The sequence below is a fragment of the Sorex fumeus genome, unplaced genomic scaffold (genome assembly GCF_029834395.1).
Source record: "Sorex fumeus unplaced genomic scaffold, SorFum_2.1 ptg000043l, whole genome shotgun sequence".
Lineage (NCBI taxonomy): Eukaryota > Metazoa > Chordata > Mammalia > Eulipotyphla > Soricidae > Sorex > Sorex fumeus.
In genome coordinates this window covers 50,520,863-50,539,984 of record NW_026606100.1, presented here as the reverse complement: position 1 = coordinate 50,539,984, position 19,122 = coordinate 50,520,863, and the positions used below count along the sequence as shown (strand labels likewise).

The following is a 19,122-nucleotide window of genomic DNA, read 5'->3' as shown; positions in this document are numbered from 1 at the left end:
GGGGGGAGGAGGAGGGGAAGGAGGGGGAGGAGGAGGAGGGGGGAGGAGGAGGAGGAGGAGGAGGACAGTAGCTGACCGCTGGCTCTTGGGAATGCATCCTGGGCCTCGTGCTGTGAGCCCACAAGCAGAGCGGGTGCTGGCTCCCACAGTGGCCTCTGACCCCGGGACCCCAATACACAGCAGCTCCCACAGCTGCCCCCAAGCTCGGACACTCCCAAGGACGCTGCAGGGGCTCATGAGATGCCGGAATGGAATCAGAAAATCTATGTCGGGTCAGAGGTTCCTGCTGCGGCCTCTGTCCTTCTGGCATGGACAGCCCTGCCACCTCCCAGGGTGGCTCGGGGCATAAGCCACCAGCCCCCGTGAGCTACACCGACCTCTCCGCACCTCTGGCCACCTTAGGGACAGAATCTGGGAGCCGTGACTCAGAGTCTCTGCCTCATGGAACAGTGCTCAGGCCGGGGGGGGGGGGGCGGACACTGCTGGGGTCCCTGGGCTCAACCCCGGGATGCTGAGGGCCCTCAGAGCTACATCTCAGGGCCCTGGGGTGCCCTGGGCTTCAACTCGAGGTGCTGGAATTGTGGGGGACAGGCAATGCAACCCCATGGGTATGGGAACATTACAGGGCTGAAACCCAATCATGAACCACTTTGCAATGCTCTGTTTCACGGTGATTCAAAAATACCAAAAAAATGGGGCTGGAGCGATAGCACAGCGGGTAGGGCATTTGCCTTGCATGCAGCCGACCCGGCTTTAATTCCCAGCATCCCATATGGTCCCCCGAGCACTGCCAGGAGTAATTCCTGAGTGCATGAGCCAGGAGTAACCCCTGTGCAACGCTGGGTGTGACCGCCCCCCCCCCAAAAAAGCAAAAAATATATAAGAAAAAAAGAAAAGAATTACGTGCCAGGCGAGTCCTCGAGCACTGGTGTTAGTTCTCTAGCCCCTGTTTTGCTTTCAGTGGCATGAGGGCAGGGTCGGAAAGGAGAGCATGACCAGAGGACACCCCCAGTCACCCCCTGCAGAGGGTTCCGGAAACAAGAACTCAGGCCCAGTCACTGAGCTCACGTCTTGGGCTTGAACAAGTTGCCATGGAAGGACCTTCCCAGGACCACAGACCATCCCTGCTGACGGGTCTAAGACAGCTGGTGCTACCCTCCACCAGGGAGGCTGGTCACTTGGTCAGGTCACAGCCTGGAAGGGCCAGCGCCAGCCAGCGGCCGACCAGACCCTGCCCCAGCTGGCCTATGACGAACCCTCCCGCACCCACAGCCGAGTCTGACTTCTTTCAATGAAGCCTGAGCGGAGTTATTTATCCCCGTGAAATAGACGCTCATGGAAAGTCTGATTTCTTGGTCCAAAGCACGAAACTGCCTCCGGGATAACACAAGATCCCTCAGAATCCGGCGCCAGGGTCCTAAGCTGGGAGCCTCTGAGCACAGTGACCTCACGATCCCCCCAACACACGCACACACACAGAGACACCACTGCTCACTCTGCGGGGGACTAGGGGCTCCGGTGCATGCATGGAACCAGCGCGAAGTTCCTGGGGTGCTTGTCTGGGATTCGGAACACAACGTGAGCAACTTGCCTCCAGCAAGACCCACGATCGAGTGCTGTAAGGTCAGCTGCGGAGATCAGCGCCTTCCCAGCCGGGCCCCGGGGACCTCCCCAGCCTCCACCTTTGGGGACCCCCCTCTTCCTGGAGCCTGCTGGGGGCCAGAGGAACTCTCCCCAAGCTCAGAAGCCCAGCGCAGGCGTCTGCTGTGTGGGCATCTCCATCTTAGCACAGATCTGCGATGCGACGCCCCGGCCAGGCCCGGGAATCTGAAACCTCACACGAGCCCCCACACGCGGCGAGGCAGCGGCGTGCGAGCACCGCGTGTCCAGCAGGGCCATCTGGAGTTCTGTTTACTGCAGCCTTTGGCCCCGGCCTGCTGGGCCTGCCCCTAATCCCCGTCTCTCCGTCAACAGTGCAGTGATTAGCAACGGGCTCGGGACCAGCTGCGTGGAGGGTTCAAGCACTGGGCCAGGCTCTAGTGTTGTGACTCAGTGTCCCAGCTGGTCAGCAGGTGGCCTCCAGTAAGCTGTTCCAGGGAGGGTGAGGACGGCCCAGAGCTCAACCCATCCCACCTAGGCAGGAGTGTGCCCCAAATCTGCGTCCCCCGCTAACCCCGTGGCACCCTCCTCATCACAACCCTTGCTTTTTTCACACCCTTGGGCTGACCACTTGGCTTTGGTTTGGAGTCACACCCAGCAGTGCTCGGGGCTGACTCCTGGCTCTGCCCTCAGGGATCATTCCTGGTGGGGTTCCGGGGATCCCTCTGCGGTGCCAGAACCAAAGCTGGGTCATTCCAGTTCAAGGCCAGTGCCCATGGAATTATCTCTGCAGCATTAAACTCGCCCAAACGCTTTGCGGGTCTTGGTCCTACAGCCTGATCACCCCCTTTCCCGTCATCGGGGACGGCTGACAGCAGCCGGGCTCCCCTCCAAGTGACATGGAGGAAACTTGAGCCATATTAAACGCTTTCCAGGTGAAATGCTTCATTCGGCTGTGACCTCTCCCACCTAGGGAGACCCCAAGACCTCCCCATCAACCTCCATGTCCTGGTGCCTTCCACGCCGGGGCCTGCCCCAGCCGCTCCCGACCCCCTTCTTAATCTTGGGGGCACCGGGACCCACTCCTGACTAGGATTTCAGGCCTCTTATCCAAGGGCACCTCTGCCAAAGGTCTCCCACGCCAGCCCGGCTGACACTGTCCTCCGGCCAACCCCTGCAGCCGGACCTGGAGCCTATTTCACGGTTGCTGGCAGCCTGCTGCGGCAAAACTGTCCCCACACAAAGCCTGGTGGCTCCCCAGCTCCGAGCCTCAGAGGTCCTGCTTGGAAAGATGAGGACAGGGTGTTGGCAGGAGGGAGGCAGCAGACAGCCGCATCTGTGCAGGAAAGTCAGGAGAGCCACGAGGCTCACACCCTCCCATTGGTCCATTCACGCCTGCGTCCACTCCTGCATCCACTCCTGCATCCATTCCTGTATCTATTCCTGCATCATTCCTGCATCCACTCCTGCATCTATTTTTGTATCCATTCCTGCATCATTCCTACATCATTCCTGTATCCATTCCTGCATCATTCCTGAATCATTCCTGCATCATTCCTACACCCATTCCTGTATCCATTCCTGCATCATTCCTGCATCATTCCTGCATTCTATCCCGTGTCCAGGCCTGCAACCACTCCTACTTCCACTCCTGCTTTCATTCCTGCCGCTACTCATCACCACTCACACATGTACTGACTGCTCCTAGGTCAGACAGACACACACACACACGTACACACACACACACACACACACACACACACACACACACACACACACACTGAAGAGCTCATTAAATACTTGCAGAAAGTGAGAGAACAACTTTCTCCAGCTCTCGCTTTGTCTGAGGCAACCTTGCTCCTCCTCTGTAGCTGCCTCCTCCCCGCCCCCGCCCCCGGGAGGACCCCCTTGGCAGATGGGGAGGACCTGTTTGGGTCCAGCGGGTATTAGCATCTCTGCTAGCTCCAAAGCCCCAGTGTCACTGCCCCTGTGGTGAGCTCAGGGCGCTGTTCCTGGGGAGGCGATTCTGCCCTCCTGACGGCGCTTCGTTTTCAACAGATGGAGAGGAATGTGCTGGTTCCGTCCCCACGTCCCCACACGTCCTCTCTGACCCCTGCAATGTCCTGACTTCCTGCCACACCGTCCACACTGCTGCGCCCAGATGCGGGTGAGAACAGAGCACAGCCCTGGGCGCCCATTGCCACCTGGTCACTCCCGGTGCCCACCCCAAAGCTCTCGGTGACCATGCCAGTCTAGCTGTCCCTCCCGAACAAGTCTCAGCTTCCTGCCTGCTGTGCCCCACTCCACCAGCTGCACTTGCTCGCCTTCCAGAAACTTCTACTTCCTTGTCTGACCTCTCTGCGCACAGTCTGTGTGTGTGTGTGTGTGTGTGTGTGTGTGTGTGTGTGTGTGTGTGTGTGTGTGTTAGGGCTCTGAATTAAATGCACTCAAATTCCAACATCAAGACCTTGAGCAAGTAACTCTGCCCCAGTTCCCTTATCGGTAAACTGGGAGTGACAGAAGGAGGCTTCCTCGAGGGGACGAAGAAGGTCACAGGGGAGGCACGTGTCCTAGCGCAGACACCCTCCCTGCGTGCATCTTCACGCCCCTCCTGAGACCTCTCCCCGAACCCTAACTAGCAGTCCTGGGGGCAGAGGGGAGCCCAGGCTCGTGCCCTGTTCCCATTTGGGGGTGGTATGCTCTCCGCTTTCTCCCCGGTCCCAGGTTGGTCCTGGACCCTCCAGGTGTGCCAACCTGGGTCAGATCCCCACAAGGCAAACTGCACCCAGCCCCACGCTCCCTCTGCAGAAGCAGCCCTGAGCGCATTCTCCCACGGGAGGCTTTTCTCCACCCGGTGCCCGGAGAGCAGCCCTGTGGGCAGAGAGATGAGCCCTAGCACAGAGAAGGTGCGCTCGAAGGGCTCACCCCCAAACCTCTAGATTCCCTGGACCCAAGGTCCCCCATGTCTAACTCCAAGAGAAACGCTTTCATTTTAGTAGGGCTGGCAACACTGGCCCAGGGAGGACACCACCGGGGTCGCCTCTCTGCTCCTTCCCGAAGTTCAAGTTGTGGGGGGACGGGGGTGCAGCACACAGGGACGCAGAATTGGTTTCAAGCTGAGAGAGAGAGGAGGAGAAGGAAGAGGAAGCCAGGGGGAGTCCCAGGGGGTCCCAAACGGCTAGCTCGGCACTCGGGATAATTTTGCCATCCCTGCTCCTGTCTTGTGCCCACTTTCCTGCCCTGGACTTTGATTTCCCGGGACCCTGGCGTGGGGCGGTTCCCCGGGGAGCCCCCGCGCACACACCCCCACCCGCGGCCGGCAAGCACACTGGGCTCACGGTCCTCCTGGCCCCGGGCTGCGGGATGGAGCGCTCGGGCACCAACCCCGCGGGGGCACAAGACTTAAGTCCGCGGGAAGCGGAGGGGAAGTGACCACCGGGGTGAGGCGGGGAACCCCGGCCCGGCCCTCCCGGCCAGTGGGCGACCCAGACCCCCACCCCCACCCCCCCACCCCGCCCCGCTTTCGCCGCTTCTGGGCGCGCGAGTCGCTCCCCGGGGGCGCGTCGGGGCCGGGCGGGCGGGCGGGCGGACGGACGGGCGGGCCGGCCCCGGCGCGGGGGGCTCCCGGGGGCGCGGGGTACCTTGGCCGCAGGCGCCGCGCTGCAGGACGATGAGCGGCGGCTGGTGCTGCCTCTCGGAGCGGCGGCTGGCGGCCCGCAGCTGGCACAGGTTGGCGTAGGTGTTGCCGTCGCTGCCGCACACCGGGTCGCCGCTGGCACACTCGCAGACGCCGGCCTGCGCGCGCCGCCGCACCGTGGCCGACGCGGGCACCCCGAAGGGCACGACGCAGCGCAGCCCCTCGCCGCACGGGCCGTCCTGCAGGCCGCACGCGGCGCCCTCGGGCGCGCCGCACACCTCGCAGCAGCCGCACGCGTCCCGGACGCGGCCGCCGTCGCAGTGCGCGGGCGGCGGGGCGCAGCGCGCGGGCTCGCAGCGCTCGGGGCAGGCGGCGGCGGCGGCGGGCAGCGAGCGGCCGGCGCGGGGCGGCAGCGCGTCCGCCGCCGCGGCCAGCAGCAGCGGCAGCAGCAGCAGCGGCAGCAGCGGGGGCGGCAGCGGGGGCTGCATGGTGGCGCGGACGGCGGCGACGGGAGGGCGAGGGCCGGACGGCGGCGAGGGCCCGGCGGGTGCGAGTGCGCGCGGCCGCGCGGCCCAGCCCATTGGCCTGGCGGCGGTGACGAGCCGCCCTGGGGACGGGCACGGCGCCCGGAGGGGGGGGGGCGGCCGGAGGCGGGTGGCGCCGGGGCCCGCCCAGCGCCGGGGCGGGGAGCCGGACCCCCGCGGGGATGGAGGGGGGGGGCGCTGCCCGCCCCCTGGCGCGCGCCTCCCCCCTCTCCCCAACACCCGGCACGCGCGCCCCTGAGCGGCGTCCAAACGGGGTGGCGCCCGGCCCGAGTTCTGGGGAAACGGAGGAAATGGGAGAGTGGGGAGCAGGGCAACGTTCAGGCACCCCCCTGCCCCGAACCGAACCGAGCCCCCGGCCCGGGCAGCCTGAGGATGGGACGGGGCGCCGGGGGGGCTCGGGTGCTGCCCGCCGTCCTCGCGCGCCGTGGGGGCTGTGCTCTTGGCGCACGAAGTTTTCCCGGCTGAGAGCGTTTCCGAGTCCCACCCCAACATCACACCGACTTAACAGCACCTCCCGGCTGGGCGCCTGGGTCCTGGGGGTCTCCGCGGGACCCGGGTCGGGGTGGGGGGGCAAAGAAAAAGGAGGAGACCCAGCAGCCTGGGACAGGACAGGGGTCCCCAGGTCGCTTCCAAACCCAAAGCGTCCCTGGTGGGAAGGGACCCTAGGCGGGCGGGGGCCAGGGCCCAGGGTGACCAGATCACGGTCTGGTGCCCCCTGGCTGCGGTTACCCAGAGGGGAGAGGGGAGCTTGAGGAAAGGGCTCTGTGATGTAGCCCAGTCCGGAGAGGGCTGACAGAGCAGAGACGGATTAGTTGATGACAGTGTCTGTGCAGGCCACAGGGAAGGATGCATGCACACACGCGCGCGCACACACACACAGAGGCTGCCTTGGACCTGCCGACCCCCCCCCCCCCCCCCCCCCCCGACTCCTACCCCCACCTCCCATGCCAGCAGCCCAAAGACCTCACTGCCTGAATGTACTGGTTTTTTTTGCACCATTCCCCCCTATCTAAGGTCTTCACACCTCTCACCCCCCACTGCCCAGTCTCCCCTAAACACTCCTGTGTCGGGTGGAGCAGGGCCAATAGCCGGAAGGGGTCCAGACCCCACTTCTGGCCTGAATGGACATGAATGGCACTTGGTTCTCGGTCACCAGCAACACAGGGGTGACCACGCATCTTATGAGAGTGACCAAGGGTGCCAGTTGGCAGTGGGATGGCTGCTGGGCACGGTGCCCACCCTGGAGAGTGGGGAGGAGGGACAGGGAGCACTCGGCTGTACAAGGTGGAGGGAGGCCCAGGGAGGGCTGTGGGCAAGAAGGGAAGACTGAGCAAGCAGTACCCAGCACGCAGGTGTGCAGTGCCCGGCAGCTTGGAGAGGCCAAGACTGTGGCCTGGATGGACATCATCCTAGTCACATGAGGGTGCTGGCCCAGGAGACAGCCTACGGGGCAGCAAACAGGTCCGAGCTGGAACACGTGGCTGGCCTGGAGGAGGTCCCGAGTTTGATCCCCAGCACCACCAGGTGAGGCCCTGGGTGTCCCCCCGCATATGGCCCAGCCCAAGGACTAACTCATCAGGCTTAACAGATGGGCCCAGAGACCCTCTGAACACTGTTGGGGAACCTCCAACTCCAAAAAGAAGACCAGCAACTAGACAGAGGCCGCAGCAAGTGCTCTGACCCCAGAGTGTGTCATGGGGACCCTGGTGGCTGAGGTGGGAGGGGGTGAGTGCCCCGTGCGGTGGCCGTCCCCGAGGGCTGGCGCGGAGGGCTGAGGCTTTGCCCGTTCCTGGTCTCCCCTCAGTCCCGTCTCCACCAGGTTTCCACCCAAAACGGTCACTGTTTCCTTTCCTTCCCTCTGCCACTGTTTAGGGAGACAGTTTCCTAACGCTGCGTATTTTTAGGTCCATCATGAAAACTCATTTCTTGCTCCCCAGCTCCGGGCACAGACTCCCAGAGAGGATTTTTCCAGAGAAAAGGGGCAGTGCCGAGGCCACAGAGGCAAGTCCACTGCCATCCTCGCCCCAGGTCACGGCACTGACAGTCTGAGAGTCAGTGAACTCGCCCAGGCTGCACACCGCCGCTCCCTAGCCTCTGTCCAGGGTCCGGCGGGGGGAGGGGACCCCTCTGGGTGTGTTCATTTCATTTTTCATTTCATCATCCTGTTAATCGTCGATTGCCTCGAGCAGGCCCCAGTAACGTCTCTTTCATCCTAGCCCTGAGATTATATTCACGGCTCTTTAGGAGAATGAGACCCATCATTGTTACTGGTATTTGGCATATTTGGTAGGCCACGGGGAGTTTGCCAGACTCTGCCCTGTGGGCAGGCTACATTCGATAGCCTGCAAGTTTGTCCAAAGTAGGAATGAGATAATAAGATGTCATAAAGAAAAGTTCTGATAAGATGTCGCGCGGCCGCAAATGCGGCCGCGCGGTTCCGGGATCTGGATTTTATAGTCTCTGAGTCTTGGCCGCTGATGGGATTACACGGCGCCAGGGGGCCAGGTGGTGGGTGTGACCCCCGCCTACTGGAATTTGGAGGATCTGGGTGGAAGATGATCGACTCCAATTCGAGTAGGCTTGGAGGTCTCGGCCCCGGAACCCGCGTGGCTTTGTCCCTCTGCCAGTACCTTCATGTGTGCGGAGAGTGGTCTCAGCATGGTGGTGGCTGGTCCTGGAGGTCTTCGGCTGCCGGAGCCCTGGTCGGGGCGGGAAGGAAAGCTCGACCCGCTCCCCTCCAAGGGGTCCCGGCGAGGGACACCCAGGCGCGGGGGCAAAAGACTGCACTGTTCTCGTAAGTATATGGGTGTGTAAGTATATGAATGTGTGTCCCCGTGACACACTCTGGGGTCAGAGCACTTGCTGCAGCCTCTGTCTAGTTGCTGGTCTTCTTTTTGGAGTTGGAGGTTCCCCAACAGTGCTCAGAGGGTCTCTGGGCCCATCTGTTAAGCCTGGTGAGTTAGTCCTTGGGCTGGGCCATATGCGGGGGGACACCCAGGGCCAAGGACCCCCCAATCCCATCTGTTCCCCTTCCTCATCCCAGGACCTGAAACCTGAGGCCTACAGTCATAGTTCTCACTGTCCTACCATCTGATCATACTCCAACGCCATTATTTCCAGAAGCTTCCAATCCCAGGAAATGAAAGTCACATTTCTTAACCTGACACGCAAGTTGCCACTCACACTCATGCCCACTCTCACACACTCATTCACTCACAGAGACACACACACATTCATACACTCATATTCATACACTCACACACTCACAGACACACACATTCATACACTCACTCTCATAGTCACATACATTCATACATTCACACTCATGCACCACGATCACACATATTCACACACACACATACCTCACATATAATCACACACACATTCATACACTCACACACGTTCATATACTCACAAACACATTCATATACTTACACACATATGCCCTTTCACACATATGCTCACACAGACACACACTCATAAAGCTCTTTCACACACAGATATTCGTACATCACACAGATATTTGTACATTTATATACAGAAACACCCATTCACATTTTTTCACTGTCACACACATACGCATACACTCCCACACACATTCACATATTCATACCCACACACTTACTGTCACACCCATACACTCATTCACTGTCACACATACACGCATACACTCACAGAAACTCACATTCACACACTCATACACCCACTGTCACATGCACATATTCTCACACTCATACAGAAACACATATGCACATACACACGCGTACACACCCCTACACACACACACACACACACACACACACACACACACCGAGCTCTCCACTCTCTGCCCTGCAGCCAGGCTGCTCCAGGATGTGGCATCTGTCTGTCTGTCTGTCTCCGTCTGTCACAGCAGGATCAGAACCCTTGACAGGGGACACGGCACCCCAGTGGGAGACGGCTGCTGAGTCAGCTTTGGCGCCCACCCTCTGAGCACCAGGCTGCCCCCCCAGCCCCCTCCCCCAGCTCCTCTCAGCACCCCACCGTTGGGGCTGTCCGCAGGCTCCCCTGCTCTGGCCAGGCCACAGTTTCCTTCCTGAGCACCGGCCATCAGCTGCCGCTGCGTGGGGCTGGGCCCCTGCCACCAAGGAGCTCCACGCCTGGAACATTCTGCAGTGGAAAAGTTGATTTTTTAATTTCGTTTTCATGCAAACGGAGGGCCAGAGCCTCTGAAGTGAGGGCAGCAGGGGACAGGGAGCAAAGGAGGAATGGGGCGGGCGGGCAGGGAGGAGGAGGGCGCGGCCCGGCCACAGGGGGCCAAAGGCACTCACACCCATAGCTGTAGCCCAGCGGGGAAAGGCCCAACTATCCAGGGTGGCCGCGGGCAGGGTCACTCGTGGAGGCATTCGGGAGACCATGTCTGGTTCCAGGGGTCCCCATGGGCAGGAGAGGGAGCTGAGACAGAGGTCTTGGGAGGCCTCCCCTTGGCAGAACAGATCCATTATTGGGCCCTCAGGAGCAGCCCCATTGGGACAGCCAGTCCTGGGTGTGGGACCTGGTGTCTGACAAGATGACAAGAACACCCCTGTGAGGGGCTCTCCCTGCCCTGACCGGCTGGTGAACCTCAGGGTGGGGGTGCCCCACCCTCCAGTTTCCCACTGCAAGAGGAGGTGACAGACAGCCCTAATTTTGAATTCATCAGCTATGAATTCAAAATTGGCAAAAAAAAAAAAAAGCAAATTCCTAGGAACTGGATGAGAAGTTGATTTAAGTGTCAAATCACATATTGAGGCGGTACTGATGTTTTTCTGATTTGTGGTTGTGTCAGAGAAAATTGGTCTTTATGTCTGGTTTAAGGACATGCACGCTGGGGCCAGAGAGACAGGGCGAGGGTTTGCACGCTTGCCATGCACGCGGTGGGCTTCTGCTTGGTTCCTGACACCACACACAGTCCCTCGAGCACCGCCAGGAGTTATCCCTGAGCACAGCCGCAGGTGACCCAGAAACAGAATAAGAACAGGCTCACGGAGCGCACGGGGAGAGGGCCAGTGCATGTGGGGGTGCTATTGCTATCAGAGCCCTTGGTACAATCCCTGGTCTCCCCAAGCTCTCCCAGGAGTGACCCCAAGTTGGGAGTAACTCTTGAGTACCGCCAGACGTGGCCCCAAGCAAAAACAAGAAGAGACAGAGTGTTTAGCGCTCGAAGGTCCTCATACAGAGACCCCAAGGTTTTCTGTTTAATTTTCTAGTTTGGGGGCCACACCTGGCAGTGCTTACGGCTGACTCCCGGTTCTGCACTCAGGGATCATTCCTGGCTGTGCCCGAGGAACCATATCGGGCACCAGAGCGCCAACCAGGATCGGCAGTGTGCCAGGCGAGTGCCTCACCCGCTGAACTCGCCGCCCCAGCCCACGGAGGGGCTCTGGGTGATTTTCAGAACCAGGCAGGCCACGTGCAGGGCAAGGGCCCGTCCTCTCTCTCTCTCTCTCTCTCTCTCTCTCTCTCTCTCTCTCTCTCGCCAGCCATGAGTCTGGGGGGCAGTAATGAGACCAAGATGTGATTGCAAGAATTTTCTGGGTCACCGGCCCTAAAGTAGCCTGCAGGCATGAACGCACGCCACCCCCGTTGGAGGCCTGAGCAGACTCACCGCCCCCACCCAGAGAAGGGTGGAAACTTCCAGAGAACCAAAGGCTGTGAGAAGATGAAAGACGGTCCTGCGTCAAGGCGCTTCCTCTATGCCAATATCTGATGTGTTTGCATGTCTGCAGCCAACGGCAGGCCCCACGTCTGGAGAATGTCCCGCCACAAACCCTCCAGAACCCCTTCCAGACTCGGCCCATCTGGAACTCACAGCTCCCGCCTCAGATGTCCTGAGGAAAGATAAGTGCACGGCACTGCCCGTCTCCTCCTGACGGTCTGTCTTGCAGGAGGTTCCGGTTGATCCTCCTTTTCCTGCAAAGTGCAGTTCCTCACGCCAGCCCGAGGCCACAGGTCCCCGAGGACGGGGGGCAGCGGGAACCAGTTCCCGCACTGTGGAGACCAAGGGAAACTTGGCTGCAGCTTGACAGCTGCCCAGTGGGTCCAGGGGACCCTAGTGCCCACGCTGGGCAGGGACTCGAGCGACTTGACCTGTCTGGGACACACACCACCCCCACCCAAACCTCACCGCAACCCCACCTAGACCATTCTCTGGGGAGGCCACCATGTGCCAAGCAGGAAGCTCATGGCACACATATCTGAGGGCTGATGTCTCCCTCATCCCCACTCCTCCATCATTGGGGGAACTCGGGAAACCTTTGAGAGGTTTCCAGAATCACCTGCTCGGTCCTACAGCAGACAGGGGGCTCAGCACTGCGTCGGCACCACTCTGCTCCCCCACCCTCACCCCTGCCCTGCTGTCATCTGTCATCCAGGCCCTCTTTGCTGGCCCTGGAGGACGTGCCGGCTGAGACACAGGCGCCGGGGCTGCTGCCTCACTGGCTCAAAGGAATGTCCAGGCTGGGCTCCTGGATGGGGGGCAGGGGCCGCGGCCTTGTCTACACCTCACTCGCCACGTTTCCGAGATCTCGATCGAGATGCTGCATGACTAAGTCTGTGGTTGACATTCGGGGAATCTGGGTTAAGGGTTCGGGGGAAGTACGTGCTGCTTTTGCACTTTAAACTGAAGATAATTTCCTAGTGAAAGACTTGTCTGGGCGTGGGGACACACCCAGCGAGACTCGGGGGGCTGCCGGGGTCCACTCCCGGGGGCACCAGCCCATTTGAGCTATCTCCTTAGCATCCCTGTCCCCTCTCCCCCCCCCCCACATATTTTGAAGGAAATAAAAACAGCCATGATCAATTGAAACAAAACCTCCAGGGTGCCAACAAGCACATGGAAAACCTCCAGACAGCCAGCGTCTACCCCTCTTTAATCCGAGTCCCAGACCTTTGCAAAGGTCACTTTGCAGAGTGTGTCACTTCCCATAGGGGCCAGAGCCCCTCAATCAGATGCCTAGAGCTGGGGCGTGTGGGAAGGGGCTTTCCACGCAGACAAAACCAACTCCAGCATGGGTGACACTCCATCCTCCTGTCCTTGACCTTTGCTACTTGTTGTTCTGTGTTTGTTTGGGGGATCATATCCAGTGACACTCAGGAATCACCCAAAGGTCACTCCTGGTGGGGTTCGGGAGACCATACGTGGCTCCAGGGACCAAGCCAGGCAAGAGCACTACCTACTGTACTATCTCTCCGGCCCACTTGATATATATATACACATATATATTAAGTTTCATATTATTTATTCGTCATCATAAACCCTAATACCTTATACATCAAAATATTGTTTTGTTTTGGGACCACAACCCAGCGATGGTCAGGGGTGACTCCTGGGTCTGAACTAAGAAACAGTCAGGAGCACCACCAGGAGTTGGTGGTGCTCGGGGGGCCATATGGGATGCCGGGGATCGAACCTAGCACTGTATCACTGTATCACTGTCATCCCGTTGTTCATTGATTTCCTCGAGCAGGCACCAGTAACGTCTCCATTTATCCTAGCCCTGAGATTTTAGCAAGTGCCACGTTGAAGGCTCTTTCAGGGTCAGGGGACTGAGACCCATCATTGGTACTGGGTTTTGGCATATCAAATGTGCCACGGGGAGCTTGCCAGACTCTGCCGTGCGGGATCGAACCTAGATGCAAGGCAAACACCCTCCCTGCTGTCTTGTCGCTCTGGCCCCCATCACCAACATTTAGGGGGAAACGTTCTCTGGTTGAGTGGGGAATTGTGTGACTGGTTCTGGAAACCCTTTATTGTCACAGCTTTCTGGTTAAAGGGGCCGTTCAGAAGTCTGGCTTTCTTTCTTCAACAGGCTGTGATCCACCTCCACTGAGAGCCTGACTGGGTCATCAGGGCCCCGTCGGTTCCAGGTTATCTTCTCTTCTTTCGTTCCCTCTGCCGCCTGGACTGAACAATGCCAGGTGGGTGGCAGGCAGCACGCTCCTCCAGCTCCAATGACCACGCCGAAGGCCAGCAAGCCCAGAAGTTGCACTTGATCTATCCCAAACTCTTCTCTGGCTGGCAAGAACCGGCCCCACTAGAAGCCTCTTAGAGAATAGCTCAGAGATCTCTCATGCTCTCTCCCTGGAGGTCTGGCCAGCTGAAAGAAAAGCCGAGAAAATCACAGGAACATGATCAACACCCAACCCTTAGGTCCGGCAAACAGTGTCAGCGATTCTATTCTCTTTCTTGTGTCTTTAAAAGCCCGTTGGAGCACTCCAGACCAGACCAGAGGACCCAAACCGGGCTGTTAGCTGAAAAACAAACAAATAGCCTGGTTTGCAAATCTAAGAAACCCCCCCACCAACCCATCACTGCCATTCCTTTATCTTAACCTCCTCATGCTGACTAAATGGGCCCCCCATACGCTGCTAATAGGGATTAAATTAGGGCAGCTGCCTTGAAAACCACCCTGCTGTTTTTCCATTGAGTAAAATAGGAATTATTGTAGGTCCCCACACTTCCGCTTGGTACATAGCCAAGAGAAACGAAAACATTGATCGACCCAGAATTTCACAAAAAGCTCTGGTTGATGGGCCACATCTGGACAAAGGGCTATCGCTCAAATCAGAGGGGGGGAAAAAAACAAACAAAAAAACAAAAAACAAAAAAACGCAGGGGCTGGGGCCAGAGAGACGGAACAGTGCAAGGATGGCCCAGCATTTGCCTTGCATGAGGCTGACCAGGTTCGATCCCTGGCATCCCATATGACCCCTGGTGCCGCTACAGGAGTGATCCCTGAGCGCAGAGCCAGGAGAAAGCCCTGAGCATTGTGGAGGCCCTCCACTAGAACAAAACAAAACAAGAGCCCAGTGCTGATCACGTAGGGGTGTCAGCCTGTAAATCGAGACTCGGAGCAGGAAGCTGGCATTCTGAGGGACCAAAAGAAGTCGCTAGAAGAGGCCGTGTTGCTGGGGGAGTTGGAGGGGTTTAAGAAGTAATAATCAAGGGCTGCAGAGTTTCTGTCTTCTCTGCCCCCAATTTCTCTCTCTCTCTCTCTCTCTCTCTCTCTCTCTCTCTCTCTCTCTGCTATCCCTGGCAGTGCTCAGAGTACCCTATGTAGTGCCAAGAACTGCCAGTTCCATGCAAGGCCCAGATCTGAACCCCTGTATCATTTTCCCCTCCTAGTTTGGCCTCAAGCAGCAGGTGCAGGGACACAGGCATGGACCTGCCAGGCACAGGCTTTGCAACCTTGTCCCCCGCAAGAGTCTCCTTTTTACCTCAACATCAGACCAGAAACCATAAGGTACATTGAAGATAAAGTTGGCAAAACCCTCCATGACATTGAAGCTAATGGTATCTTCAAAGATGCCACGCCACTGGCCGAGCAAGTGAAAACAGAGATAGATAAATGGGACTATCTTAAACTAAGAAGCTTCTGCACCTCCAAAGAAACAGTGACCAAAATACAAAGATAGTCTACAGAATGGGAAAGGATATTCACCGAATACACATCTGACAAGGGGTTGATATCCAGGATATACAAAATACTGGTTAAACTCCACAAGAAGAAAACATCCAACCCCATCCAAAAATGGGGCAATGAAATGAACAGAAACTTTCTCAAAGAAGAAATCCGAATGGCAAAAAAGCACATGAGAAAATGCTCTACATCATTAATCATCAGGGAGATGCAGATCAAAACCACAATGAGATACCATCTCACACCTCAGAGACTGGCCCACATTCAAAAGAACAAAAGCAACCGATGCTGGCGTGGATGTGGCGAGAAAGGGACACTCCTTCACTGTTGGTGGGAATGTCCACTGGTTCAGCCCTTCTGGAAAACAGTATGGATGATTCTCAAAAAATTAGAAATTGAGCTCCCATTTGACCCAGCAATACCACTCCTGGGAATATATCCCAGAGAGGCAAAAATGTATAGTCGAAGTGACATCTGCACTTGTTTGTTCATTGCAGCACTCTTTACAATAGCCAGAAACTGGAAGAAACCTGAATGCCCAAGAACAGATGACTGGTTAAAGAAACTTTGGTACATCTACACAATGGAGTACTATGTAGCTCTTAGAAAAGATGAAGTCATGAAATTTACATACAAGTGGTACAATATGGAAAGTATCATGCTAAGCGAAATGAGTCAGAAAGAGAGGGATAGACATAGAAAGATTGCATTCATCTGGGGGATATAAAGTAACAAAGTATGAGATTAATACCCAAGAATAGCTGAGATCAGCACCAGGAGGATTACTCCATAACTTAGAGGCCAGCCGGGTATCCTAGAGGAAAGGGCTGTTCAGATAGAGAAGGGAGCACCAAATAAAGGATGTTTGGAGGATCCTCCCAAGAGGGGAGATGCATGTAGAAAGTAGACTGTGGACTGAACATGTTTGCCACTCAATGCCTCTTTTGCAGACCACAACACCCAAAAGGAGAGAGAGAACACAGGGGATTGCCCTGCCACAGAGACAGGGGGGATGGGGGGATGGGGGTGGGAGGGATATTATCCATGGTGGTGGAAAATGGGCACTGGTGGAGGGATGGGTATCTGATCATTGTATAATTGAAACCCAAGCACAAAAAATTGTAAATCTACAACTTTAAAAAAAAATAAAATAAAATAAAGGGAAAAAAAAAAGAGTCTCCTTTTTGAAAACAGGAAGCAATGGTAGCATGCAGCCACGAAGCCACCAAGTCATCCACCTTCTGTGGTAGGAGGAAGAGACTTGATTAGACCTGCGTCAAGTTTCTGGGGACATGCTGAGCAGCCCTGGGGCCAGAGTTTCAGCACTGAGGAGTCTCCCCGAGAAGCACACATACATCATTGCTACACACTGACCGGAAGCAGCGACCCCGCAGTCCCCCCAGTACTCTGCAGCGAGGCAGGACCCGCAAGGCCTGGAATCTGGGCGCCTCAGAGATGCCATTTGCTTGCAGCCTTGGTCAGTGCCACCCTGTCACCTCCTGCCCTGAGCAGGGAGCGGCTATTCTAGACCCTGTGATGTGCGTAGGATGCTGACCGGAGGGCCCTGAGAGGCTCTGTGTCTGTCTCAGTGGCGTTCACATTCTTCCCTCTGCGATGTTCCATTTCCAGCGCGATCTTTGGCAGCCCCTCCTGAACGTCAAAGTGTGGCCACACATGACACCGATGAATCCCAGTCGCGGGGACTTTTCCACTGGGCCCCTCCCCCCCACCTCCCCATAGCTCTGTTCCACAGACTCGCCTTCTCACATGCAGTACCCAGGGCCTGACCTGCAGAGATGGAATGAAGTCGCTGCTCCTTCGAGGAGAAATGAGCCTCGCCGCCCCAAGCCCAAGCTAGCTCTGGGACTGGGGGCGTGTTCCATGAAGCACGCGGCTCACAGGCATGAATCCTGGTCTCCATCCCCCCGGCACTGCAAGCCAGCAAGCCAGGAACTCCAAGACAAAAGTCAGTTCTCAAGGCACCAGCCTTCCTGCGCCCAAGACCTGCGGCTTGCGAGCCTACGTTTCAGGAAGACCAAGCCCAACCTCTGCCAGCACTCAAAGGGAAATCAGGAAATGCTTGCTAAGGGCCCAGCCCCTGGGTTTGAGGTTCAAGAGGAAACAGAGTCGCACCCAGGGGGATACTCACATCTCTGCTGAGCAGGAAAGGCAAGCAGGCCAAGTGCCATGGGAGACTGGGGAGAGGGGCCGGCGGTATGCCTGGGGGGTCATAGGCTTCATGCTGGGAAACATGGAAGCATGTTCTGAATCAACCACTAACATGACACCAGACTTACAGTGGAAGGAAGGAGAAGTACAGACAGCCCCGACCTGCCTCCTCCTGCACACAGGCTCTCCTGGATGGACACATAGGCTCCTCCCTGAGTGCCCCTTTGTCTGGGGCTGCTGCTATCTGGGGTTTCTCACCCCCGGTCCCTCAAGAACTTCAAACCCGTCCACCTCTGCACTCAGCATCTGTCGCTTCACAAACCAGGCAGCCCTCCACACAACAGGAAGAGATGAATTTATATATATATATATATATATATATGGACTGGAGCGATAGCACAGCGGGTAGGGCGTTCGCCTTACAAGCGGCCAACATGGCTGACCCGAGTTCGATTCCTCCGCCCCTCTCGGAGAGCCCGGCAAGCTACCGAGAGTATTCGATATGCCAGACACAGTAACAACAAAGTCTCCAATGGAGACATTACTGGGCCCGCTCGAGCAAATCGACGATCAACGGGAGGACCTTTACCTTTTACCATATATATATATATATATATATATATATATATATATATATATATTCCTGCACCCCAGGAAGATAAATTCATCAGAGATTGCTCCAGGGAAAGCAAGAGGTCTGCGTCCCCGAGGCCAGGAGGCCGGCAAAACTCTCACACGCACGGACATCCCAACAGGCCAAAGTGCCTCGGTCTCTGGGAAGAGATGCTGATGCTGCTTTCTGGGCTAAGCAACCCAGCCAGTGAGAGGCCCCGGCCAGCAACCAGTGAAAAGTCATCACATATCCAACACCCACTTCCTCCAATGAACTCTGCTTCCCACAGCCCTTTCAAATGTATGGAAGTTGCTCCTGGTTTTTATTCTCGGGCTCTGTGTATATGTGTGTGTGGGTGGGGGGAGATCATGAGGTCTCCTTTCAAATGTGTATAAGTTGCTCATGGTTTTTATTCTGTGTGTGTGTGTGTGTGATTATGAAATCAAATTACCTTTTTTTCCTTTTTTTTTTTTTCTTTTTGGGTCACACCCGGCGATGCACAGTTTCATGCACTCAGGAGTTACTCCTGGCGGTGCTCAGGGGACCATATGGGATGCTGGGAATCAAACCCAGGTCCGCCGCATGCAAGGCAAACGCCCTACCCGCTGTGCTATTGCTCCAGCCCCTCAAATTACCTTTTTATTGTTCCCAAGTAAATCTGTCCTGTTGGTGAAATAATCGAAGCACTTTTGCTTGAGGTCAGCTTTATAGATCCAGTCCCTTAATATCAAAGATAGCTTCCGAGAAATGCATTGTTAGGGCCCAGAGGGATGATACCGTAGCCTGGAAGGCTTATGATGACGAGTTCAGGTCCCCGGGCTGCCACATGCTCTGAGCGAGATCCTGGCAGCTCATCCCCGGTACCACCAAGCACCCCCGCAACAAAATAGTCACCACGGCCAGACAAGCGTGACTGGTCGTGACAATGAGAGCAACCAGAAGGGCCGGGGCGATGATTCAAAGGGCTGAGCGTGGGTTTCGCATACCAGAGACCGGCACTCTTCCCGACCCTGCCTGGTTCACCCCAGCAACACCATGAGCAACCTCTGGGCATAAACCAGGAGTAAACTCTGAGCATCACTGGATGGGGCCCCCCAAAAACTGAAACAGGCGCAAAGG

At 57.1% G+C, this 19,122-nt stretch overlaps 1 protein-coding gene across 1 annotated transcript in view; it reads right to left on the bottom strand.

Moving 5' to 3' along the window:
* Positions 1-5,739, bottom strand: part of HTRA1 (HtrA serine peptidase 1) — a 51,137-nt gene extending 45,398 nt beyond the window's left edge. The window contains exon 1 of the mRNA XM_056120534.1: positions 5,241-5,739. Within this exon, the coding sequence (XP_055976509.1) occupies positions 5,241-5,724 (484 nt within the window). The 5' untranslated portion in view covers positions 5,725-5,739. The remainder of the gene's footprint in view (positions 1-5,240) is intronic.
* Positions 5,740-19,122: the final 13,383 nt, after the last annotated feature.